The 23773-nt window shown below is 40.1% G+C and overlaps 1 protein-coding gene across 1 annotated transcript in view; it reads left to right on the top strand.

The window, feature by feature from the left end:
• The window catches only part of LOC150088284 (aminopeptidase N-like), a 488751-nt gene that overhangs the window by 128680 nt on the left and 336298 nt on the right, over positions 1-23773 (top strand). Inside the window, exon 3 of the mRNA XM_090369447.1 lies at positions 17683-17785. Coding sequence (XP_090225573.1) covers positions 17683-17785 — 103 coding nt within the window. The remainder of the gene's footprint in view (positions 1-17682; positions 17786-23773) is intronic.

Raw genomic sequence — 23773 nt, 5'->3', positions numbered from 1 at the left:
CGTCTTTCAGGATCGAATCAGAGCCTGAAAACAATAAAAATTTATACAGCACACTCTTTAAAATCTGGCACCCTCGAGGTTTTAAAGGTGACGGATTTTAAGGTGTACCTAGTGGTTCAGTACTTCAGTTCAGATGTGGAAATTTCAGTAAATATTAAGGACAAACAACTATACATACTTATTTGCATCTCTGAACATTTATGACGACTATCTAGTCCTTCCATCTGTTTTTGCAGGCAGCAAGATTTCAACTGCATGAATAATGCAATGGTCTTAATTCTCACAGCAGAATAACCTTGCCTTTGTAATGAGGCGCCTCCGTAGCCAGGTGGGAAGGAGCAGCAGTGCATAGCACACGCTTCTTGATTAGACCGGGGTTCGAGCCCGTCACCACCAAATACGGAGGATGCGGAAAGGTCATTCAGGGAATGACCACCGCATATCCCGGAGCAATATGGCCTTAGTTGCTAATGCTCCTAAAAACCAAATAACAAACAAACAAACTTTGTAATGAGTTGCCCTGGTTGCAGTACATTTCAACAGATACCTTTGAAAATTGATTTAGTATAGCACATGGCAGCTCATATCAAACAACTTTACAACTGTTTTGTCTGCGTGTCAATAGCGACAACACATGTAATCTAGAGAGAGATCACGTAATCCTGAAACGGGATGAAGTAGCAGTCTCATCGTTTAAAAAAATGGCTAATTAATTAACATTCTGGAGAGGCCATCTGTTTGAAAGTAGTGCAAAATCAGGGCAACTCGTTGCAAATGCAAGTTTTTTCTAATGAGAAAATTGCGTTATCTTTGCAGTTGAAATCTTGCTAGACACAACAGATTAAAGCACAAGAAAGTCCTTGCAAGCATCTTAAAAGAGAAAAATGTCACTGTTTTAGGCATAGTTTCTTGAAGGTAAATGTTATTGTTGATACGAATATTGGATTAGTGTCTTTATATTTCTGGATTTTAAAATGTTGATTTTTTTTTTTTTTTTTTGCCGGAGTTAAAAGAGATCCGAATCCTTGGGGAGTGCCGGATTATAGAATTGACTGTAAATATTTGCAAGAATTTCAACAGTTGCGCAGCTTCCGCTATTCAAATAAAAATAAATAAAATAAAAATAATGAAATAGTTACATAGTGCGCTATATTTCAGGCGCATTTTCGATTTTTACTTCTTAAATCAATTAAAGTTTTGTTTTTAATTAATAGCAATAAAAAAAAATAACAAATTATCAGGTTACCAGTTACATTAGAAGCCCTCTTATCTGACGTGATCGGGATCTAGTTCGTCGGTTAATCGAATAAAAATCTGCTAAAGCGGGGAATAATAATAATAATATTCATGCGTATTTCCCATAAATCATACGTAATCTCCCTTCATGCGTATTTCCTTAAAATTTTAATCTACAGAAATTCAAGTCTAATGTCAAAACGTGTCTTCTTTCATGTTCTCAACTTTCAGCCCATGCATCGTACAAGTACTATAGACTCTGATACCTTTGGTGCTTGGTTTTTAAATAAAACAATCCCAGTCACCATGTTAACCATAAATGTGGTGCCGCAGAACCTCCATAAGAACCTAGTTTCAATAGGGCTAGCAGGGAACACAGGGAGTTCCCCCGACCTGCTCAATACACTGCTCAACAAAATTAACAGAACACGTAGAAAACGTGGTGTAACTGGCGCAGCTTTCGATGAAGCTGGACAAAATTTGGTATAGTGGTGTACTGTAGAATAACAATGAAGTGAGGAGACAGCGAGAAACATCGGACAGGTATAAGGAACATTTATAGGGGTTGTATAAGAATTACCAAAAAGGTTACATTACAGAAATCGATAGATGCTCGAAAATATGGTCACATTTATACACCGTATTAGTACGGCGTATGATCCCCTCAACGGCTAAACAGGCTTGACAGCAGTGAACCATGCTCGATATAAGGATGTCTATAAGATTATGTAGCAACAAATTCCGAGGAGTTGGCTGTCAGCCTGCAATGCGATGCCTAGGGGCATCCCACACACGTTTGATCGGATTTAAGTCTTGTGATCGTGTTCGCCACGGCAGTTTTTGGATATCTTCAGTTTCAAGATATTTCTCCACAACTTGAGCTCTATGTGCAGTGGCGTTGTCGTGCATGAAAAGAAAATCTGGGCCAACGGCACCCGTAAAATGTCGCACATAGGATTCGAGGATCTGTTTTTGGTACTTCTGTGAAGTTACGGTACACCTATCAAAAATATGAAGGGGCATCCCTTCATATTTTTGATATATTTTTTATAGGCCGTTGATCATTATTCCACCCCACCAGAAAACCGCCTCCACCTTAAGTGTCCCTTTCTGTGATGTTGGAGGGATGTTACCAAATTCTTCGTTGTATTCAGATGAAATAACGTATGGAATTAGTTCTTAGGCTAAACTATTATTATTTCTAGGCCACTCGAATAATTAAATTCATCTGCCGTACTGTATGTCTGTTAATTGCGTGTGTTATATGGTCGATTTGTCTGTTTTGCTATTTGTAGGCAAAAACGAAACTCAAAGTAAACTGTACACTATTTGTCAGGGCGCCAAGTCACATGTTCATGGCACCATGAACATTAACCCCAAAGCTCTCAGCGCTTTGGGGTTAATGGGATTCAAACTACTGGCATCCTTGCGTAGGGTCCGCTTGAAATGAGCCTTCTTAACGCAGTCCGTTTTTGGAAATGTTTTCACCTGTGGCCGCAGAAACCTCAAGAGACAGTTGATGACAGGACATCGTAGGGTTCCGTCTTGCTGTTATAGCCAGATAGTAGTCTATTCTCGTTGACCTAGCCCTCGGGCGACGTTTGCCAGTTCTTCTTGAAATGGCTCCTGTCTCCTGAAACTGCTTCCATAGTGCCGAGCCGACACTGCATGACACATTAAGCCAGTGGTTTTCAACCGGGGTGCCGCAACAACGTTCCAGGGGTGCCATGTAGTTTAAGTTATTTAAACTTATTTATTTTTATTTTTTTTTTAAATTTATATATATATTTTTTAAAATTTATATATTTATTTCATTATTAAAAGGTGTACGGTATCCATTGTACCGTATCTTTTTAATTTTGTGGTGATCTATAATTGATGTTTATTTAGTAGCGCTACATAAAGAATAAAATTATTATGTAAGTACTGTATATATAATTTGTATTATGAATTGTAATTTTGTTTATAATTATAATAACTATCATATAACATTTTTTAAATATTATATATACACACAAAGAGAATCGGATTATTAAATGGTCGAAAACCACTGTGTTAGGTATTTCTTTTGGCCTAGGGGTGCCGTGAAAAATTACTGGGACACTAAGGGCGCCGTGAACCGAGAAAGTTTGGAATTCTCTGCATTAAGCCAAAGTGCCACCTCCGCCTGCAACTGCCCGGCTTCAAGTCGTCCAACGGCTCACCATCTCAAAGAAACATCGAAACGGCGATTACCTGCCATCCAGAGAACTGAAAATGTATCTATCCCACTGAGCAAGCTAAAAAACGGAAATTAAGTGATATGGTTGTAACCCGTTTTTTTTATAGGCATGAATAGTTTGCATAATGCGCGGTTCTGAAAGGAGTAGTTCGATTTCTATTGGATACTCAGAATTTGCATGACAAAATGATTATTATATCAAATATTCGCCTTCAGCGACACTGTTCACAATACAATATATTCATGAAAAATATTTTGTTCTGTTAATTTTGTCAAGCAGTGCAGTAACCGGATATAGGAACTACCCTACGTAACTAGTACTTGTATCGGCGCGGGATGGGAAAAAACACACTAGAAGAAGAAATAATAATTAGGGGGCTTTTCTCGCCAACCCCCGCGCATGCTTTTCGACAATGGAGTCGAAAGTATGACGGAGTAAGCTAAATCTTTTCTACGTAAAAGGCACACCTGTCGAAACGCACTGATCAATATCTAATCAGAAAATGGACTATGTAATTATTTACATGTCCATTTGTAATGATATAATTTGCCCGCCCAACTTGTACCACGTGACCAGCATTCCCCTTTTCCCATTGGCTACTCCACCACACGGAATTCTCAAAGTAGAATAAATATCACTATGTAATTATTTATCTGCTTTTACATAGGTCACTTACAGAAAACCCATGGGGAAAAAATCAGGAAGTACACGAACCTAAGACAGGAGATCAAAGAGATATGGCATATGCAAAAAGTTACAACTGTCCCGATCTTCGTGTCAACCGCTGGTATGGTGCCAAAGACCTTACATAACAGCCTAGCAGCAATAGGTCTCCCAGCGAACACCTACAGCGAACTCCAGAAAATCTCAATCCTGAACACCTGTATGATAGTCTGAGTTCCTCGACCATCAGTAACATCAGACACAACAACAACCACCCTGTGTACTTGGTATCAATACCCGTCACGAGGTGGAACCCCCAATCAATGAGAAATAATAATAATAATAGCCCCACCAACACCACCCGAAGTCAGCAGTGGAGAGAGTAACAATAGCTCGGAAAGAGGGTGGAAGGGGCCTGATAGAGCAACAGAAAACAGCGATAGTTAACCTGAAGGATTACTTCGAGAACAACACATCACCACTCCACCAGGCCATAAAGAAAATAGATAAGTGGTATACCTCACTCGACCTAAGCGAGGAACCCCCTCCCACCCTGACCGTACAAGAAACGAAGTTAGAAAGATGTAAAAAGAAGACACTCCATGGCAGACGCTACAATGCTTCCATCAAGATCACATCGATAACACTGCTTCCAATGCATGGCTCACAAGCAGGACGCTCCTTCCCGAGACTGAAGGATTCATTGCTAGCCATCGAAGACCAGGTAATCAACACCAGAAACTATAGAAAATACATCGTAAAGGAGCCCGGAATGTCAGATGACATATGTTGACGATGCCACCTGGCCTCAGAAACAATCCAACACATCACCAGGTGATCACCCAGACTGAGTGCACTCACAGACACGACCAGGTAGCCAGGATAATACATCAGAATCTAGCGAGGATATACCAGTTGACCTGGATATACCAGTTGAAAGGAAAGGAAAAAACTGACTCGAGTAAATAATACAAAGGTCTTTGAGATAACAGAGGAGGAGAAAAAGCAGTATGTACTGGAACTTAAGAACAAGTTTGAGCTTCTGCAGACTGCTCAGGACCAAGATATCGACGAGAAATATTACAACTTTCTGAAAGCGATAAATCCCAAGAAACCTATAGGGAACCAGAAATCCAAAGAAGAAAAAATTAGTCAAGAAACACTTGTCATGATGAACCGAAGACGACAAATGAAGAGCAAGAAAAACACTGACAAGGAGAAAATTGAGTATACTGAGTTATGCAAAGCCATTAGAAAGAGACTCAGAGAGGACATAAGAAGATTTAACATAAGAAAAGTAGAACAAGCATTAAGGGAAAACAAAGGATTTAAATCAACAGCCTTGAACAGTAATACAGAAAGACAAATGATACTGAAACTGAAGAATAGCGATGGTGTACTTATAAACAGCAGAGAAGGCATAATTCAAATAACAGAAGACTACTATAGAGAATTATACAAGGAGCGAGGGAATGATACCAGCAGTGGGGAAGCTTGATCGCAAATTAGCAACACATACGACATACCCGATATTCTTCCTGATGAGGTAGAACATGCATTGAAGAAAATGAAGAATCAGAAAGCCCCAGTGCTAGATGAAGTTACTGTAGAGTTGTTAAAATTGGGAGGAAGAGACATAATACAAAAACGGGCAAAGCTCTTCACAAAGTGCATTAGAAAAGGTGTGACGCCTAAGCAGTGGAATAATGCAATCATAGTTTTGCTGCATAAGAAAGGAGATAAATCAGAAATTGGAAATTATAGACCAATTAACTTGTTATCCCACATCTAGAAGTTGTTCACAAGGGTCATTACTAACAGATTAGAAAGAATACTTGATGAGAATCAACCGAAAGAGCAAGCTGGATATAGGACAGGATTCTCAACTATGGATCACCTTCACGTAATATCACAGCTAATGGAGAAAGCAAATGAATATAAAACACCATTATGCCTGGCATTTGTGGATTATGAAAAGGCATTTGATTCCATACAGCATAAGGCAATGTTTCGGGCACTGAAAAGACAAGGCATAGATACCCCATATATTATGATTTTGAAGAAAATATACGAGAGTGCTACCTCCTTTATTAGACTAGACAAAGACAGTAGCAAATTGAAAATCGAGAAAGGAGTTCGACAAGGAGACACAATATCTCCGAAGCTGTTTACTGCTGCCCTTGAGGAAGCTTTCAGAAGATTAGACTGGTCGCAGAAAGGAGTCAATGTGAACGGAGAGTACCTAAACCATTTACGATTTGCAGATGACATTGTGGTCATAGGCCACGATCCCAAAGAATTAGAGGTAAATCTTAATCAGTTATGCAGAGTTAGTAAGGATTTTGGACTAAAGATGAATATGGCTAAAACAAAAGTAATGATGAACAAGTATGCCACGGAAAGGGAAATAATGATTGAAGGAGCAGTAATTGAAAAGGTGGAGTCATATACTTATCTGGGACAAGTTATTAGCTGTAATAATGATAAATGGCTGAAAGTCAAGAGAAGAATAAATTTTGGATGGATAGCATTCAGGAAATATAGTCACATACTGAAGAGCAATATCCCAGTTTGTCTGAAACGTAAAATAATGAATCAATGTATACTCCCCACCATGACTTATGGAAGTGAAACTTGGGCACTCACCAAAAGAATGGAAGAGAAGCTAAGAACTACACAGCGAAGAATGGAACGAATTATATTGGGAATCAGACTGTTAGATAAGAAGAGAAACACATGGATTAGGCAGCAAACTCAAGTAAAGGACATTCTTATCAAAACTAAAGAACTAAAATGGTCTTGGACAGGACATATAGCTCGAAGACATGATGACAGATGGACTAAGAAAATAACAGAATGGTACCCAAGAGGAGCTAGAAGAAAACCTGGAAGACAAAGGCGGAGACGGATAGATGAAATTCATGAGTTTTTGGGTAGTAAATGGATGGCCAGTACTCAAAACAGAAGGAACTGGAAAGATGCTGGAGAGGCCTTCATCCTGCAGTGGATTGAAAATGGCTGATGATGATGATGATAATGACCAGTTGACCAAAGAAAGTGTACCGTACTACAAGTACGAACCCCAGGCAGTACTAGAGACCCGAACCAACAAGCTGCACTGGAACCGCGCTATAATAACGGATAAGACCATCTAGCACAACAGACCGGACATAAGCCTTGTGGACAAGATGGAAAAGGCTACCTACCTGATTGACATAGCGGTGCCCAACACAAGCAATGTCCAGAAAACCCATGAGGAAAAAATTAGGAAATACACAAACCTGAGACACGAACCTGGTCAAGGAGATGTGGCATATGAAAGAAGTATCGACCATCCCGATCATCGTGTCAACCACCGATATGGTACCAAAGACTCTACATAGCAACCTAGCAGCAATAGGTCTTCCAGAGTACACCTACAAGGAACTACAGAAAGTCGCAGTGCTGAACACCTGTAGGATAGTCAGATTTCCTCGACCAACAATAACACCAGACATTACAACCACCCTGTGTAGTTGGTAGCAGTACCCGTCACAGAGTGCAATCCCCCATCAGGGAGAAATAATAATAATAATAATAATAAGGGGGGGGGCGATGGCCCAGTGGTTAAGACACTGAACTACCAGCCTAATGCAAAGGATGCAAGGAGCAATTAACCATACATGCCGCAGTTATGGAGCAAGCCTACAAGAAGCACCGCAACCTATACACGGCTTACATTGATTACCGCAAGGCCGTCGACTTCGTACCTCATAGCTGGCTAATATAGACCTTGAAGATCTACAAGATCAATCCGCTAGTGACAACCTTCCTAGGAGCAACAATGGCGAAATGGAGTTACCACCATTAAGGTCGAGAACATCACAACCAGGCCAATCCCCATTAGAAGACGAATCTTTCAGGCAGATGCTCTGAGCCCACTGTGGTTCTGTCTAGCAGTCAACCCGCTATCCACCATGCTTAACGGCAGCAAGTATGGATATAACCTCAAAGAACGAAGAAAAAACCTGTACACCCTCACCCACCTGATGTACATGGATGACATCAAGCTCTATGCGGCAACTGAGAAGCAACTCCAGCAACTACTCCGGATCATCGAAGAATTAAGCAAGGACATCAGGATGAATTTGGTCTAGACAAATGCAAGACCTAGACAAATGCAAGACCACACACTGCACCAGGGAAAATTAGTTGGCCGAAACTACCAACTGCTGACTGGTAAACCAGGGATAGAACAACAGAACACAGCAGTTTGTGACAGAGTTCTGTCACAAACCAGATACCACACTTTTCTGGCTTTTACAGAGATTCTGTAATTCTTCACAAAGTACCATGGTGCAGATGTGGGAAACCACCGGTGGCGCCTTCCACAAAACACTATGCCACTATGCTCCGGGGATATGCGGTGGTCATTCCCTGACCTTTCCACATCCTCCGTATTTGGTAGATCATGGGCTCGAACCCCGGTCTAATCAAGAAGCGTGTGCTACGCACTGCTTCTCCTGCCCACCTGGCTACGGAGGCGCCTTAACTACATGAGTGGTAGAGGCTGAGAGTTTGGGAAATTCAAAGGTCAGCTGGATAAGTACCTATGCGAAGAGAGAAACGCATAGGTTGTCTATTTACTTTTCTCTTATTAATTATTTATTATTAGTTTTAAATTCTTCTTATTATTTTATTTATTTATTATTATTATTTTTAAAATTTTGTATTACTTTTTTTTTTTTTTTGGCTGGTGCGGCATAAGTCATAGGCTTCCTTGCATCATTGTACTTGATCGAGTGCTGCCACCATTGATATGTTATTGCACAGTTATCTTGCAGCCTAATGTACTGCGGTGAATGGCTCCTTGTCCCACGGTAGGCGCCGTCCCTCTCAAGTTGAAGATGTCTGCATTCAATGAGCATAAATCGCACCTGATGGCCACTGCACCTACCATGGTACATGTGCCGTTCAGGCAGGTTGCATACCAACTTGTCGGGTTGGTGCAGCTGATTGTGCTGCATCTCCTGATGGTGCATATGACCTGAATTTTCCCTTCATGATCCACGGTCGCTGCCGCTTTGTCTCCTTGTGGCGCAATGGGATGCATATCCTACAGTTATGGTATTTCCCTACTACTCAGTGGCCATCCTTGAGGTGCATGATCATTGTTGCCATTGTGTTTCTCCATGTTTGCGCAGTGAGCTTCTATCAGCTCAATCCTTTTGGGACATTTTTTTGATTGATTGTGTGTGTCCTGATATGAAGGGTGGCTCCTAGACACAAGCCCATCTCCACCTTTTACTCCTGAGAAAGCTCAGAACGTCTGCAAGACAGGCCTGAAAAAAAGAGCATTATGTCAGGCCATTTTGCCACCAGGGATTAACTAACACCTGGATCCACCATTCTCTATGTGTGCTGTAATGCACAAATCCTGCACCTACCGGAAGTAGTGCTATACTGGTAGGTGCCAGCAATCCCGCCCCCAAGGCTGCCCAAACTTGGAGGCCAGCGAAAAAAAAAATATATATATATTAATAAATAAAAATAAAAATAAAATAAAAAATAAGAATAAAAATATTCCAACTAAGAACAATGTACACTTGTTGAAAAAAAAGCAACATTATACGATTATTTACATACAAATAGCAAATACATACACTTACATTAACTTAACACTTAGAAACATTAACATTAACATTATCTCCACTTTAGAGTCCATCCACAAATGCAAGCCTGAATTGGGTGTCCAGGAGCAGAAGATCATCTCGCTGTAGACAAGAAACATCCTATAAAGATGACATTACACGAAGTGTTCTGTCGTCAAATGTGCAGCACTTCCCTTAATTGGTATCCTGCAATAGATTTCTTAGCTCCTGTCTTCTTTTAAAAACTTTGGCCGAGAATTCCTGAAGCAAAGCAAAGATGTCCCACCTCTGAACCAAGAGAGGTAAATTATTCTCCGTGAGGTTTGGCAACCTATTTAGTAATTCCTGCCTGTCTGAAGTATACAGTCCGCATTCAAGGATGACATGTCTCCAAGATTCCACCTCACCGCACGAACAGTAGGGGTCAGGTTCTAATCCTCTTTCAAATAGTTTGGCCCTTAAGCTATGTCCAGTGATTAAGTAACTCGTTGTCATGGTGGGAGCAAACCAAGACGACACCCTCCTGTCCATTGCAAAGCTTACGGCTGGAATGAAGCCTCTTGTAATGGTTCCATACTCACTCAAATCCCAACGTTGCTGCCAGCAATTCACAAGCTCGCCCCAAATTCTACGTTTTTCCTCCTTTATGTTGTTATTTGGATTAGAGGTGATATTCAATATTTGTAACGCCCTTCCCTTCTTTAAGTTATATACAATACCTCGGAAAATAATGTGTAAATCCAAGGGGATGGTACCTGCAATAACCTGTAAGGCATTTGTCGACACTGTCCTTGGAGCGCGTATAACTGTAAGCAACATTGTACGTTGCAGGGACAGAAGCTTGGCTTTAGTTGTAACCTTGGTAGCAGCCGCAAACCAAATACCAGCACCATAATCTACAATGGGAAGAAATATCGTCTTGTAGTACAATACCAGAGTTTTTTTGGATAAACCCCATTCCTTGCGGGAAATTCTAACAACTGCAGCTACGAATTTTTTGATTTTTTCATTGATTTTAGTGACATGTACATGAAACCTGAGACGATCATCTAAAGTTAAACCCAGATATTTGGTGTTCTGTACATATGGAATTTGAGTACCATATAGGGTTACCTTTGGCGGCCTTCCATAATCGAAGTGGTGTTTAAACACCATGAAATTGGTCTTGGTGACAGAAATCTTTAGTTTATTCAAACCCGCCCATGCCACTAAATTATTCAAAACTGACTGAATATTTTGTTCGAGAATTTGTCTTGATCCTCCCTGCACCGCCACCACCAAGTCATCTGCATATGCAACTTTGATGAACTCATCGCTATCCTTCGTGAGCCACTGGTCTAGCACTGCATTCCAAAAGAGAGGTCCCAAGACTGAACCTTGAGGGCATCCTCTTGAAACGGTAGTCGTGTATGATAAATGCTTTGCACATACTCTAATTTGTCGATCCTTAAAGTAAGATCTGAGGACTCTGAACAGGTAGTCATCACACTTTGCCAGTTGCAGTGACCTGAGAGCACTCTCCCACCAAAGGGAATCGAAAGCGCCCTCAAAGTCAATAAAAACAGCAAGAACATATTTGCTGTTTGCCTCCTGAATGTAAGTCAGCAGGGTTGAGATTGCGTCCTCAGTGGAACGTCCTTTTTTGAATCCAAACTGGCAATCAGAGGAGAGATTATGTTCTGTAAATAATTTAAAAATCCTTGGGGCAATCATCCTTTCAAATAATTTGCCAAGATTTGCCAATAAAGAGATTGGCCTGTATGCTCTGGGGTTTGTTTTTGGCTTTCCCGGTTTATGCAAGATTTTTAAGAGCGCAAGCTTCCATTCGAGAGGGAAAAGCCCTTCTAGCAGGCATTTATTAAATAAGTTTAATAAAATCTCAGGGAAGAATTCATAAAATTTTCCATTTACTTGATTCTCAATGAGGTCAATGCCAGGACATTTTTTATGGTTCAATTTAGCTACTGCAGCACCTAGCTCAAGCATATTAAAAATGGCAGTTTCGGTTGTCCCCTTATATTCACGATTAATGCGTCTAATTTCCGCTTGATCAGGGCTGTCCATAAACGGCAAATCTTCCGGAAATAGGCTACTCACTATCCCTTCGACTGTAGATTCCCAGTCCGAAGTTTCTTGATTCTCTCTAATTATCGTGTTGTAAATTTCACCACACAAAAGTTTATTTCTTGAAAGCTTATACATTATACCCCAAGGGTCAGCATTTCCTGTTTCCTTCACCAGACGTTGCCAACAATTTTGCCTGCTATCAGCAATTGCTTTATGGTACCTCTTCCTCAAGTCTCTGTAATCATTTTTCAAAGCCTGAGTGTCTGCGTCCGATAGATGCCTATTCCTTTGGTATGCTTTTCGTGCTTGTTGAGTTTGTTGTCTCAATTCAGCTAGTGTCGAAGACCACCATGGGACAGAAGTTCTTCCTGTCTGTTTTCTTTTCGTCGAGTAGGCCATCGCTTGATATAAATGATATTGAACCAGAAAAACATATTCTTTTGCTGTTAAGGTGTTAATGATTACTTTGTTATCTCCATTAAAAATTGTATTCAGATATTCACGAAACTTGGTCCAGTTCACCCTGTCCATCCGAAAACGCCTTAAATCCCTTATTGTTATATTCACTTGCCTATCCTCCGGTAAAATCGAGAAGGTGATTGCTCGATGGTCACTATTAATTAGATACGGATTGACGTCCCAATTTTGCACCCTATCCACCAGATTAATGGAGGTTAAAGTAGCATCTATATTAGATTCACCATTTGTCGTCGAGAATGTATATGGTTTATTTGGCAAGTTCTTTACACAGAGATTATGATCCAAGATCAGATCCACCAACTGCTCGCCTCGAGCATCAGAAAAGCCGCTGTTCCAAAGTGTAGACTTAGCGTTGAAATCTGCTGTAATTAGTAGGTTTTTAGCTGAAAATCTGCTACATACCCTGTCAAGTCTGTGTAAGGCTGGCTGAATATCTTCTGAGGGAGGAAAATACTGGGAAACCAGATAAAACGACTGGTCCCTGGAGGAAACCAGGATACAAACTGTGGTAGCAGAACATTCACTTGATATAGTTGTTATTACTAGTTCACTGTTAAAGATAATTATGGCGGCCTTGGGTCGATCGTCACTTGAGGCAATAATCCTTGCCGAAATTGGATATCCTATAACTTTATACGCTGAACCCCCTACCTGAGAAGAGTAATACGGTTCTTGCAAGCATACAATATCAAACCCCAGTTCATCAGCAGCTTTCCTAATCTCGTCCGCCGCTGCACGAGATCTTTGCCCATTAATCTGAAGAATTTTTATTTCGCCGTATTGCAGGTTAACACTTGTTGAATCAATTACCGTTGTATTATTCATGTCTGGTTCTTCGGTCTGTCAATTCAACAGCTTTAAGATACTCAGGGCATTTATTATCCCTGACCGAGTGATTACAATCCCTACCTCTACGTTTACAATTAACACACTGTGGTGGTTCCTCCTTGTGAATACAGTCAGAAAAAACATGGCCTCCACCCCCGCAGTGGCCACAAGATACAGCTTTATGGGAACAGAACTGCGCGCTGTGACCATATCCTAGACATCTGAAGCATTTGCTTACAAGTGTAAACTTACGAAATCTGTGTGACGTGAAACCTAGATAAATTTTGTCACTCTGAATCACGTGTCCCATAAGGCGTGGGCTGAAACCAATAACCCAATTGGTCACTCTGGTTCCGGTGCCAGAGTTAAATCTGAATGTAATCTCATTCTTAACTTCCTCCTGGCTAAAACCAAAGTCTTTTAAATTTTTATTAATTAAATCCTCCAAAATATCCTCCTTAGAATATTCCTTCGGGACACCGTAGATCAAAATTGTAGGATCGGACAATCTGGGTTTTTCTATTGATAATCCTGCTTTTTTTAATGCAGAAGCACTTGAGATCTTCTTGGCATCATCAGGATTTGTTGTCTCTAACAACACACCTTTATTTCTCAAAAGACGTACACCCTTGATTTTCATGTCCTTGTGATCTTTTTTAATCACTTCAGTAACTGCCTTCCTGATATCCTGGCTAGACGCCAGGGAAGATTCTGCTGAGGGCCTAAGTATTAGTATGTTTTTGGAATCAGAGATCCCACTTCCGGAATCCATCCTATCTTCACCAGCAATTGGTCTGCCCGAAGAAGCTGCCACCTCCACTGAAGACGTTAGCAGAGGAATCTCTGTTATTTCAGGAGTCTGTCTATTTCGCTTTGTCCCACCACGAACAACTTCCGTAAAAGTCTTATGAGGATGTAGATCACGTTGGATCTGTATCATCTTGTCCAAAAGACCTGCTCTGATTTCCAATTCAGATGCTTTGGTCTTAAGTCGTTCATTGTCAATTAAGATTGCGGTGGTAACTGCCTCTAGATCCGCCCATAGACTATGAATGCGGTTAGAGGCAGACTTAGTTATCTTGCTAGAATCCTTTGATAGAAACTCTCCCAGAGCTTTCCTGATTTTGGCAACCGTCGCATATACAATTGAAGCATTCAAAGACCCACCCAGGTCCAATCCCTCTGTTAGAGAAAGATCTTCAGAAGATTCTGTTGGAATCGAGTTACTATCGACAATGACCATCGGCGGCTCAGAAGCCAACGAAACAGAGGGACTCTCCACCACAATGTTTTTATCTCCTCGAGCTTGAGTAATTCTAGGAGTTTTGGGAGTTTTCTTCCCCCTGCATCCCTTTTTTTTCTTAGATGAATCCGTAGACTCTGATCCAGAAGAATTCTCAATGTCAATATCTTGTGTCAGTATCCTAACTTGGTCATGGTCCAAGTCAGTATCCATGTCAGATAAGTGTAGGCAAAAAAAAAAAAAAAAAAAAAAACCACACGACTATTGTCTATCCTCTTGTTCTAAACTTGTCTTCTCAATCCTAATAGGATACTCATTAGTACCCTAAAGACAGAGTTATATCAATATGTCTATGTTTAATATGTATTTCACTTATCCAGCTGGATGGAAAGTGGAAGGGAAGTTCTGAAATCTTCGAAAAGCAGTGTCTAGATCTCAGTCCCTAATAGCCCCTTTTGGGACATAACATCTGTACTGCTAATGAACATCACAACTGTGTTTTCTCATGATCCCAATACTCTACGGCAGGGGTGTCCAACGAGTCGATCGCGGATTTAATTTCGGTCGATCACGACGAATTTTAAATATACAGTCATCCCTCGATTTGTGCACCTTGTGCAATGAAATTTTTCAGATGGTAGATCGCGGCGCATTTTGAAGGAAAAAAGTAGATCGCATCACATTATGTTGGTTACTCCTGCCCTATAACATTGTCAAGCTCCTGGCTGTGGCGGGCACATTATTGTATCTGATTTCCAATTACTGTACAATAAAGATTTCTTCTTCTTATCTTGTGAACTGACCGTTTGGTCGTCCCGGAGTATAAACAGAAAATTTTATTTATAAATTTATTTATTGAGAAAAATGTTTAAGTTGTTTGTAATTGCTGGTAAAAAAACTTCTCTAGCCAAGAGCAATACAATATTTGTTTCGGAGGCGTGTCCATCAAGCGTATTAACGTAATTTATTTTTGATTTAATGCTTTGAATAAAGTTATCATAACGTTATCGCTCTTTATTTAAATGCAAAAACAGACCAGGTAGTGTACTTATCTTTTAGTTCTTCTTTTCTGTTAGTTCATTTGAAACCAGTGCAGGAAGAATATAGTGATCACATACCAATACGATTATCATAATAAAAAAAATAAATAATAAGTTTCCTGTTTATACTACAGGACGACCAAACGGTCACAGGAGTTCACAAGATAGACAAAATACAAGAAACAGCACCATATTTAGCAGTCAGGGGCTTGAACCCGGTCACTCAAGGCACGTGTACTTATGCCCCCGCGCGCCTGACCACTAGGCTACGGCAGCCTTTGTGCCCTAAAATTTCATTCATTTTCATATAGGAAACTCAAACTGGTTCATGCTAAACAACTCATCACCATTTTATATAAACAATTTTAGAAGTCATTTCAGAGTTTTACACGAAAAATAAGATAGCGTTGATGACTTCAAATGAAGTTATTGAAATATGAGAATTAAATCTTATTGTTACAATTTTTTAAACAGCTATCGCGACAGTAAATATCGGTAAATTACATCAACCCAGTTCAAAACTAGTTTCTCCGTGCATAAAAGTGTCTGCTTTAATCACCAGGGTTTCGACAGAAACGAAACCCTGGTGATTAAAGACAGCACACTCTCCTTACACACTCACCCATCTGGGGTGCGGAAATTACAACTTACAACAGAATCCAGAACTTTTTCAAAGGGTAGATGGAAAATGGACCTCCCCCCCCCCTCTAGTCGATCTAGTAAAATCTAGGCAGAGAGAAAAAAACGCCACACATACTTGTTACAAAGAATTACAAAAGCCAGTCTACTAAATTCGAAGGGCTAATTGTGTCATGCGAATTTAAATCTGCTCGCATTATTATTGCAGTTATATACACCTCCCCCCAGGACCCGATTCTGAAACCATCGATGAGATAAATAGTTGGCTCATTCATGGGCTCCGTCAATCGGCAAGGGCATGCTATCTGTGGAGACTTTTTAACTTTTCCCCTCAACTTGTTCATCTTCAGTCCAGATTGCTAAGATGCACACGCGCATACGAAAATGCATATGCGCACATACAAAAATGAATATGCGCACGCGAAAAGAGATACGCGCATATGAAATTAGATATGCACACATGCCTATTTCGTATGTGCACACTCATACGAAAATAGACATGTGCACGCGCATACGAAAATGCATATGTGCACATACAAAAATGAATATATGAAAAATGCGTACGCATTTTTCGTATATTCATATACTGTATACTATATGAATATATACGATATATTCATATCGTATTTATTTCGTATATTCATACGCATATAAGAAAATAGATATGCTCACGCGCATTCGAAAAAAAAAAAAAATAAATTTTTTGTTTATACTCTGGGACGAGAGTATAAACAGAAACGGTCAGAGGAGTTCACAAGAAACAGCACCATATTCAGCAGTCACGGGCTTGAATCTCGGTCACTCAAGGCAACGGCGCCTAACCAGTAGGCTACGGCGGCCTTCAAAATTCTGTTTATATTCCGGCACGACAATTTAAATCAGTATAGTTTACAATAAATCGTCAATACAAATATTTATCGTGCGCACGCGTATACGAAAATAGAAATGCTCACGCATACGAAAATAGACAATGCGGCCCAACAGATAAAAAGGTCAGATGAACGGTACACAACAGAACACTCAACAATATCCATACACTTTTAAATCTCTGGCCTCTATAGTGTTCTGTATCACATGATAATGTATGCTAAGCGGAGATTAGGGGAAAACCTTTGGTGCCGTTAGGCCCTAAACACACTATACACTATAACTCTTTTGACACTAGGGTCTTCTGAATAGGGAAACTTAATTTATAACCACCCGGTACTATTTGAATATTATACGGTACTATACGGAACACTCTGGAATCAGAGAAATTAGCAGAACTTCTGATCCACATAAATTTTATTTTGTTCAGTAGCTTTCATTAGGAATAAAATGATGTGTCTTCAATGGCTAAAATAAAAATAAATAAATAAAATAATATCACAAGGATTTGTTTTCATTACAGGTATATTGAATATAATCTCTTTTATTTAAATGCATCAAAATGTGGATGACTTAATTTTTGTAAAATTTTTCAGAACGCTTCCACAATGCAACTCATAACTGTAACGAAAGTATTCTTAGCATTTGTATAAGTTCATTCAACTGAGGTCCCACATTTCTTGCTTAAGAGTATATAAATATTTTCCTTTTTTCTAAAAGCATTTGACTTGTTTTTAAATCATTAATTATTTGTTTTGTACCCGCAGAGGGAGTGAATGGACGGCCGACATTTATCAAAGAACAGTGCGCATGTCCACATATCTTTTGGCTTTTGTCATCTGTGACTTCCAGAGTGTGGGACTGGATAACGTAAATATTTTATATGTTATAATAATTAATCTGTACTTTATAACGGCAGGCTGTTTAAAAATTTAGCGATATTTATTAAATTTGATTTAAAAATACAACCCCACCATTTGAAAAACCACTGACATTTGTGTTAACAGAACATTATTAATAAATGCAATACTGTTAATCTGAATAACAAATTAAACAATCCTAATTGAGCATTACATTATTCTCAGGACCATTTCAGAGTTACAAACGACGGTAAAAATAAACTTGGAAGACGAAGCTATCAGTAAAAAAAAGAAAAGCTTTTGCAAAATTAACTACATCGCAATAACCTGTGTTATTATGAAATTAAGAAAATGTACTGTTTAATTCTGTTTATTGTGCTACCAGTATTTTCTTCTCTAATATGTACACTGAATGGCCACTTTATTGAGTACATCTACTCCCTCCATGAAATTATTATTATTATTCAACAAACAACAAATACCAACAAATACCCCTGTACAAAAATTATCTAGGAGGGTGGCTCATACATACATCCAACTAAACTTATTAGAATGTATCATAGGATAAAATATCAGCAAATACATAAGATAGAGGAAAAACTACATACACTACATACAAAAATACATACATAAAAACTACTACACAGAGGAAAAACTACATACATACAGAAATCATACATTCATAGAAAAATTACAAAACATTATACATACATAGAAAAATGACATCGTCATTTACACTATCAATTGATTCTGATTGTCATTCTCTGAACAAAAAGGAATACCCTTAGTCCTATAAGAGTCTTTTGGAAACACTATAAATCGTTCATTTAAGATTTTTATGAGTTCGAGGGCACTTGAAGTCTTTCTTGAATTACATTCTTCATCATATTTGTAGTTTCGTATACAGATCCGCTGCAATGAGCTTCTTGTAAGTTTTCTCATGGCAGTACCTGTCCGGGTCTATTTTGAGGTCTCTAAACAGCTCCAGGGTATTGGCAGGAAACATCCGCCTTAATCCGTCTGTGTTATTGAGAGCGCTTCGGAGACTATGAGGGTTGTGGAAGCGGGCTCCAGGGCGGGGCATTACTACAAGATTTTCAATTTGAGGGGGCATCTAAACTCCCAGTCAGAAGTTGTGCTAGAGTGCAGATGTTACGTATTGTGATCATCTGAATCCACGGAGCAGTGTTCAAGTTTGCATACAGTATGGATTTCGAAATTGTGAAGGGCTTCCCGGAAATCCTATTTAACCACCGGAGTATTCCAGGCTGAGAAATTTTCTAATGTAAGTATTTGGAGCAGAGGACCAAATTGTCGAAGCAAATAAGGATACAGGAACGATACATCTTTGGATATATTGGGTCACTAGCTGCTGGTTTCGAATCCGTTATTTCCTATCTTACAGCCCATATGGCAGCAAGAGTTTTTGTTATCGTGTTCTGAAAGTGCCTTTGGAAGGTAAGACCCTCGTCCCACATCACTCCTAAGTCGGTGTACGAGTTGACTTTCTTATTCTGTGCTCCATTAAGAGATAATTCGATTTGATTTTTAATCTTCTTATTAGTTATTGTCAGTTTTGCTGACTTTTCTGAGTTTAGCCATAAACCGATTTTGCATAAGTATGTTTCCAATTCATACAGCTTAACGATGGCATGGAAATTGACGTCGAACACCAGAGATCCTTCGTCAGAGACAACAAAATATTTTATATCATCGGCGTAGGAAATAAAATTCTGATTCCGCGCCAGAAAAAGGCTCCAGGGCGGCAGCGAACAGCAAAGCTGATAAAACACCTCCCTGAGGGATACCCCAAGTGAAGATGTATTCTGCGGAATTCTTGGTGTTGTACAATGAGGTGCCTTGGCTTCCAAACGGTCTTGATGATCTGCAATAGTTTGCCCTCAATGCGGAAATAAACTTTCAATATATTTTCAAGTGCATTTAACGACACATTATCGAAAGCTGCCTTTATATCAAGGAATATGTTAATTTGGGCTTTTTCATTTAATGCGTGCTGCATTCTGAAGAGAGTCTCCATCAGATTAGTAGCAGTGGATCGTCTTGGTACTACGGTATGGAGGTGGGATGGCCTGTGCGCAAAACACTGTTGGATTAAAGCAAAAAGGATGACTTTTTCAAAAAGTTTTTTAAAAGAGAACAACTGATGGATATAGGTCGAAAGTCTGAAGAGGCCTTAGGGTTCTTTTTTGGCACCGGCCGCACAAAGTAGTGATTCCATCTCTGGGGGAGGACTTCATCTTTCAAGATGTTTTGGAAAATGTGCAACAGCACATCAACAATATAGGCACTGCATATTTTTAAAATAAAGATAGGAAACCCGTCGGGGCCGATCGTAGATTTGGTAGACAAGGAATTAATGGCATTGATGAGATCTTCTCTAGAAATAGTGACTGTGGATAAAGCATTTTTACAAACGCCTCCTCTCGCTAAAATATGTTGTGCCATATTCTCCAGCTGATATTCTTGGACATTTTTTGCTTTACCTCCAACTGACAGCCTTTCAAAGCACTCCTTAGCCCAGTGTCCGAATGTGGGTTCTTCCATTTCAAATTTAGCGGCCTTTTTTGCTCACGATTCTTTTCGAATGTCGAAGCTTTCTAATAACCTCTTCGTAGCGTGAATGTCGTTTCTTTTTCAAGAAAATGGCTCTTTTTTTTTTTTTTTTTTTTTCTTGTAGTCCGTGAAGTCTTCATTCAATACCGATTTTTTTCCATCTCCTATAAGCCTTTTGCTTGGCCACAAACGCCTGTTTTAAATACTCGTTGAACCACGGTTTAGTTTTGTCGGTGACCCTTACCTCTTTTGAGGCCCCCAGGTCAGCAATAAATATGAGCTCTTTCTCTATCAAGTTGGCAGCTTCTTCCACCGGTTTATTGTATAGAGCATTCCAGTTGTAGGTCAGATGTTTTAAAATAATCTCAGGTATAATGAACTTAAGAGAGTATATCTTCTTGGTTTGACGAGTTTGCTCATCGATGCGCTGCTCACCTGCACTATTGGATAGGGAAATTTCACAACATATTGGGTTGTGATTTGACTGGAATTTAGTTTGAGGGGTGACATTTTTTATGTTTATCAGATTATAATATGATAAATCCAAATGCTGCTCTCCCCTAATCGGAAGCGTATCAAGTAGGGTCAGTCCTAAGGTCCGGAGGGTTGCATCAAGGTATTCTTTAGCTTGATCGTGTCTTGGGCTAGGCATATTAAAGTCGCCAGTTACAATTACGGGAATATCTGCTAAGATTCTCTGAAATCCACACAAGAAGCTCGGTCTTTGTGTCAGCACTGTGTTCCGGCGGAAGATAGATAAGGCAGACTTGGATTTCTTGAGGCTTCCTCCTGAAAGACGCGGATATGGCTTCAATGTTTCAGACTGACTTTGTTTAATTTCTGTAGGTTTCAAACTTTCATGATAAAGGATTGCAACTCCTCCACCCCGATTATCTATTCTTCTGTTCCCAATAAATCTGTAACTGGAGGATTGTACCAGCAGATCCAATTGCCTCAATTTAGCCAAGTTTCCACTAGACCTGCCTACTCCTTCTTCAAGGAGTAGGCAGGTCTGCAATGTGTGCAGTTTGTTAACAACACTTCTAACGTTGTATTCAAGATTAGACTTAGGTCATCAGGGGAGCATGTGAGCAAAAATAACGCATAAGAAGGATGCCTTGTTTTCAGCTGTCTTACTTCTGTGTGGACTCCGAATCCTTGAGCAAACATGGCCTTTACGTCATTCGCCTGCGTGTTCGGGGCAAGCCTAGTAACAAAGACTTTCTCTCGGGTTCTGACGGCTGACTGTAATATTGAACCTCCTTGCCAATTGGCCATCTGTAGGGAGGTTTATATACGCTGGATCTACATTAAAATTGTAGTTCGTAGATTGTGTAGAGGGATAACAGTTATTATTCCGGATCTGGGTATTGTGTACATTTGTTTTTGAAGATGCTCGTAGGTTGGCAGCCTTCGACATACTCTGATTCTGCTCTCTCCCATAAGTCTTCTGAGATAAGGTTTTCCTTGTATTTCCGTTTGATGTTATTTCCGCATATGTCAGCCTGGGATACTTTTCAGGGCACACTCTATCAGCCTCACATATGGCCGGAGAATAAGAGCTAGATAGGTCCTGTGGTAAGGGAGATGGGGCGGGGCTCGGGTAGGAGCCTTAGATCCTTGTTGTATATATTCTACCAGTGGCTGTTGCTCATGATTATCTATCACCGGTGGTTGCTTGATAAGTCTTCTAGTTTTTCTGTTTGTCTGATAGGGAGTGACGGGAGGGATATTTAATATGGCATCGTTTGGTCTATGTCCCACTAATGGTTCAGCAGTAATAGTCGGGAAGGGGGCATGAGCTTGGGCATCCTGTCCGCTTCTATGGAGTATAGCGCCATGCTCTTCGCATTCAGGCTCCGAGGTTTGAGGCACTCGCGGTATTGTTTGGTAATCTGGCTTACCACATAGCATCATACAGCTCTTCAGCTCATACAGCTTTTATTGAGCAAATTTCCTGTTTTATTACTTCGTTATGTGCGCGGAGTTCTTGGTTGATAATGAGAAGGATGGACAAGCACTCGAAAATTCGGGGAAATTTTTCTTCTAGATTATGCATGTATTCTTCGGCCTGGATTGCAACAGATTTAAGAAATTCCCCAAATTCTTCATCTGTTACGCTTTTGAGCATATGTTTCGTGCCACTGAAAAATGCGGTGTTCGCCTGATTAGCCATAGCCTTAGGTGGGTTTGCCTGTGGGCTGACAAGGGGATTTACATGAAGACAAGGACGTTTAAAATGTCAGAATCGAGTCCCGAGCTCGTGTGTTTTCCATTAACATCCTTTAGACAGTAATTTGTTCGTTAATGGCCATAATTTTCATGATCTTTCTCGTCGTCGTTATTATTTCTTCTTCCATTGTTTCCCGAGTCACTGTGTTGTGCATCAGCGGTGGGGTGAGAGGTCAGCGTAGCCACTTACTCAGAGGTGTTGCATTCTTCAGTCGGCGCATTTCTTTCTCCCTGCCGGGCGGAATCAGGCTTCTGATTGGAGGTTCTTGCAGCTCCCGTCTGTTTACTATTTAAGTAGCATTTTCCCATGAACCCTTTCCTCTTATTGAGCGATAAGCGCGAGAGGCTTGAGTATCCTGAGCATAACCTGCATATTCTATGCTTTGATTTACTGCAAAGTAGGGTTTCATCTGCGGATTTATTGCATAGATCACATATGTCAGGAGTTACTGCGGTTGTCATGTTTAAGAACTGGTCCGGTGGTTAAAGTTGCAGCGAGGTAAGAATGCAGGGAACGGTTTCTTATTTCCGCTCCAAATTTAAATTTATACACACGATCCAAATTAATGCACTCTGAAACTGTCCAACGTTCAGTTTCTTAACAGAAATGTCATGAAATCTCCTCAGGCACTGTAATCGGCTGATTACAGTGCCTGAGTGTCTTAGTTCGCACGTTAATCCTTCAGGCAATTATTCCAACTGCTATTGTACGTTGCAGGGTTATCATGTGGAAGGAATGCGAGCTTCCGTATAGAGAATTTAGAAACAAATATGGATATAAAAAATTACCTGATCACACTAGACATCTGAAGGCACTTGAATTGGATCATGCATGACATCTCGATTCTACAAGTATAAAAATTCCATACTATGGAGCAAGAGATCGCCACTTAAAAACACAATAATGCGGAGCACTGATTTAACCAGCCGCACGCACGAGTTTTCTTGAAATATTCTGCACTCCTTCAGTATGTTGCATGTACTACGCAATACAATGCAGGCGGACAGATGCATAATGATGTGTATGTGTACAATTCAGCACGAGAATGGGCGTGACAAAAGATTTAAGCAACTTTGACCGTGGCATGGTAGTCAATGGGAGACGCGCTGCCATGAGTATCACGGAAATTGCAACCCTGCGGAGGTTTTATGTACGATGTGACTTGAATGTATCGAGATTAACCTAAATAAA

This window comes from Mastigoproctus giganteus, chromosome 3, assembly GCF_048544385.1.
Source record: "Mastigoproctus giganteus isolate SK-2022 chromosome 3, ASM4854438v1, whole genome shotgun sequence".
NCBI lineage: Eukaryota > Metazoa > Arthropoda > Arachnida > Uropygi > Thelyphonidae > Mastigoproctus > Mastigoproctus giganteus.
Note: the sequence above shows the minus strand (reverse complement) of the source record. Positions and strands in the feature narration are given on the sequence as shown.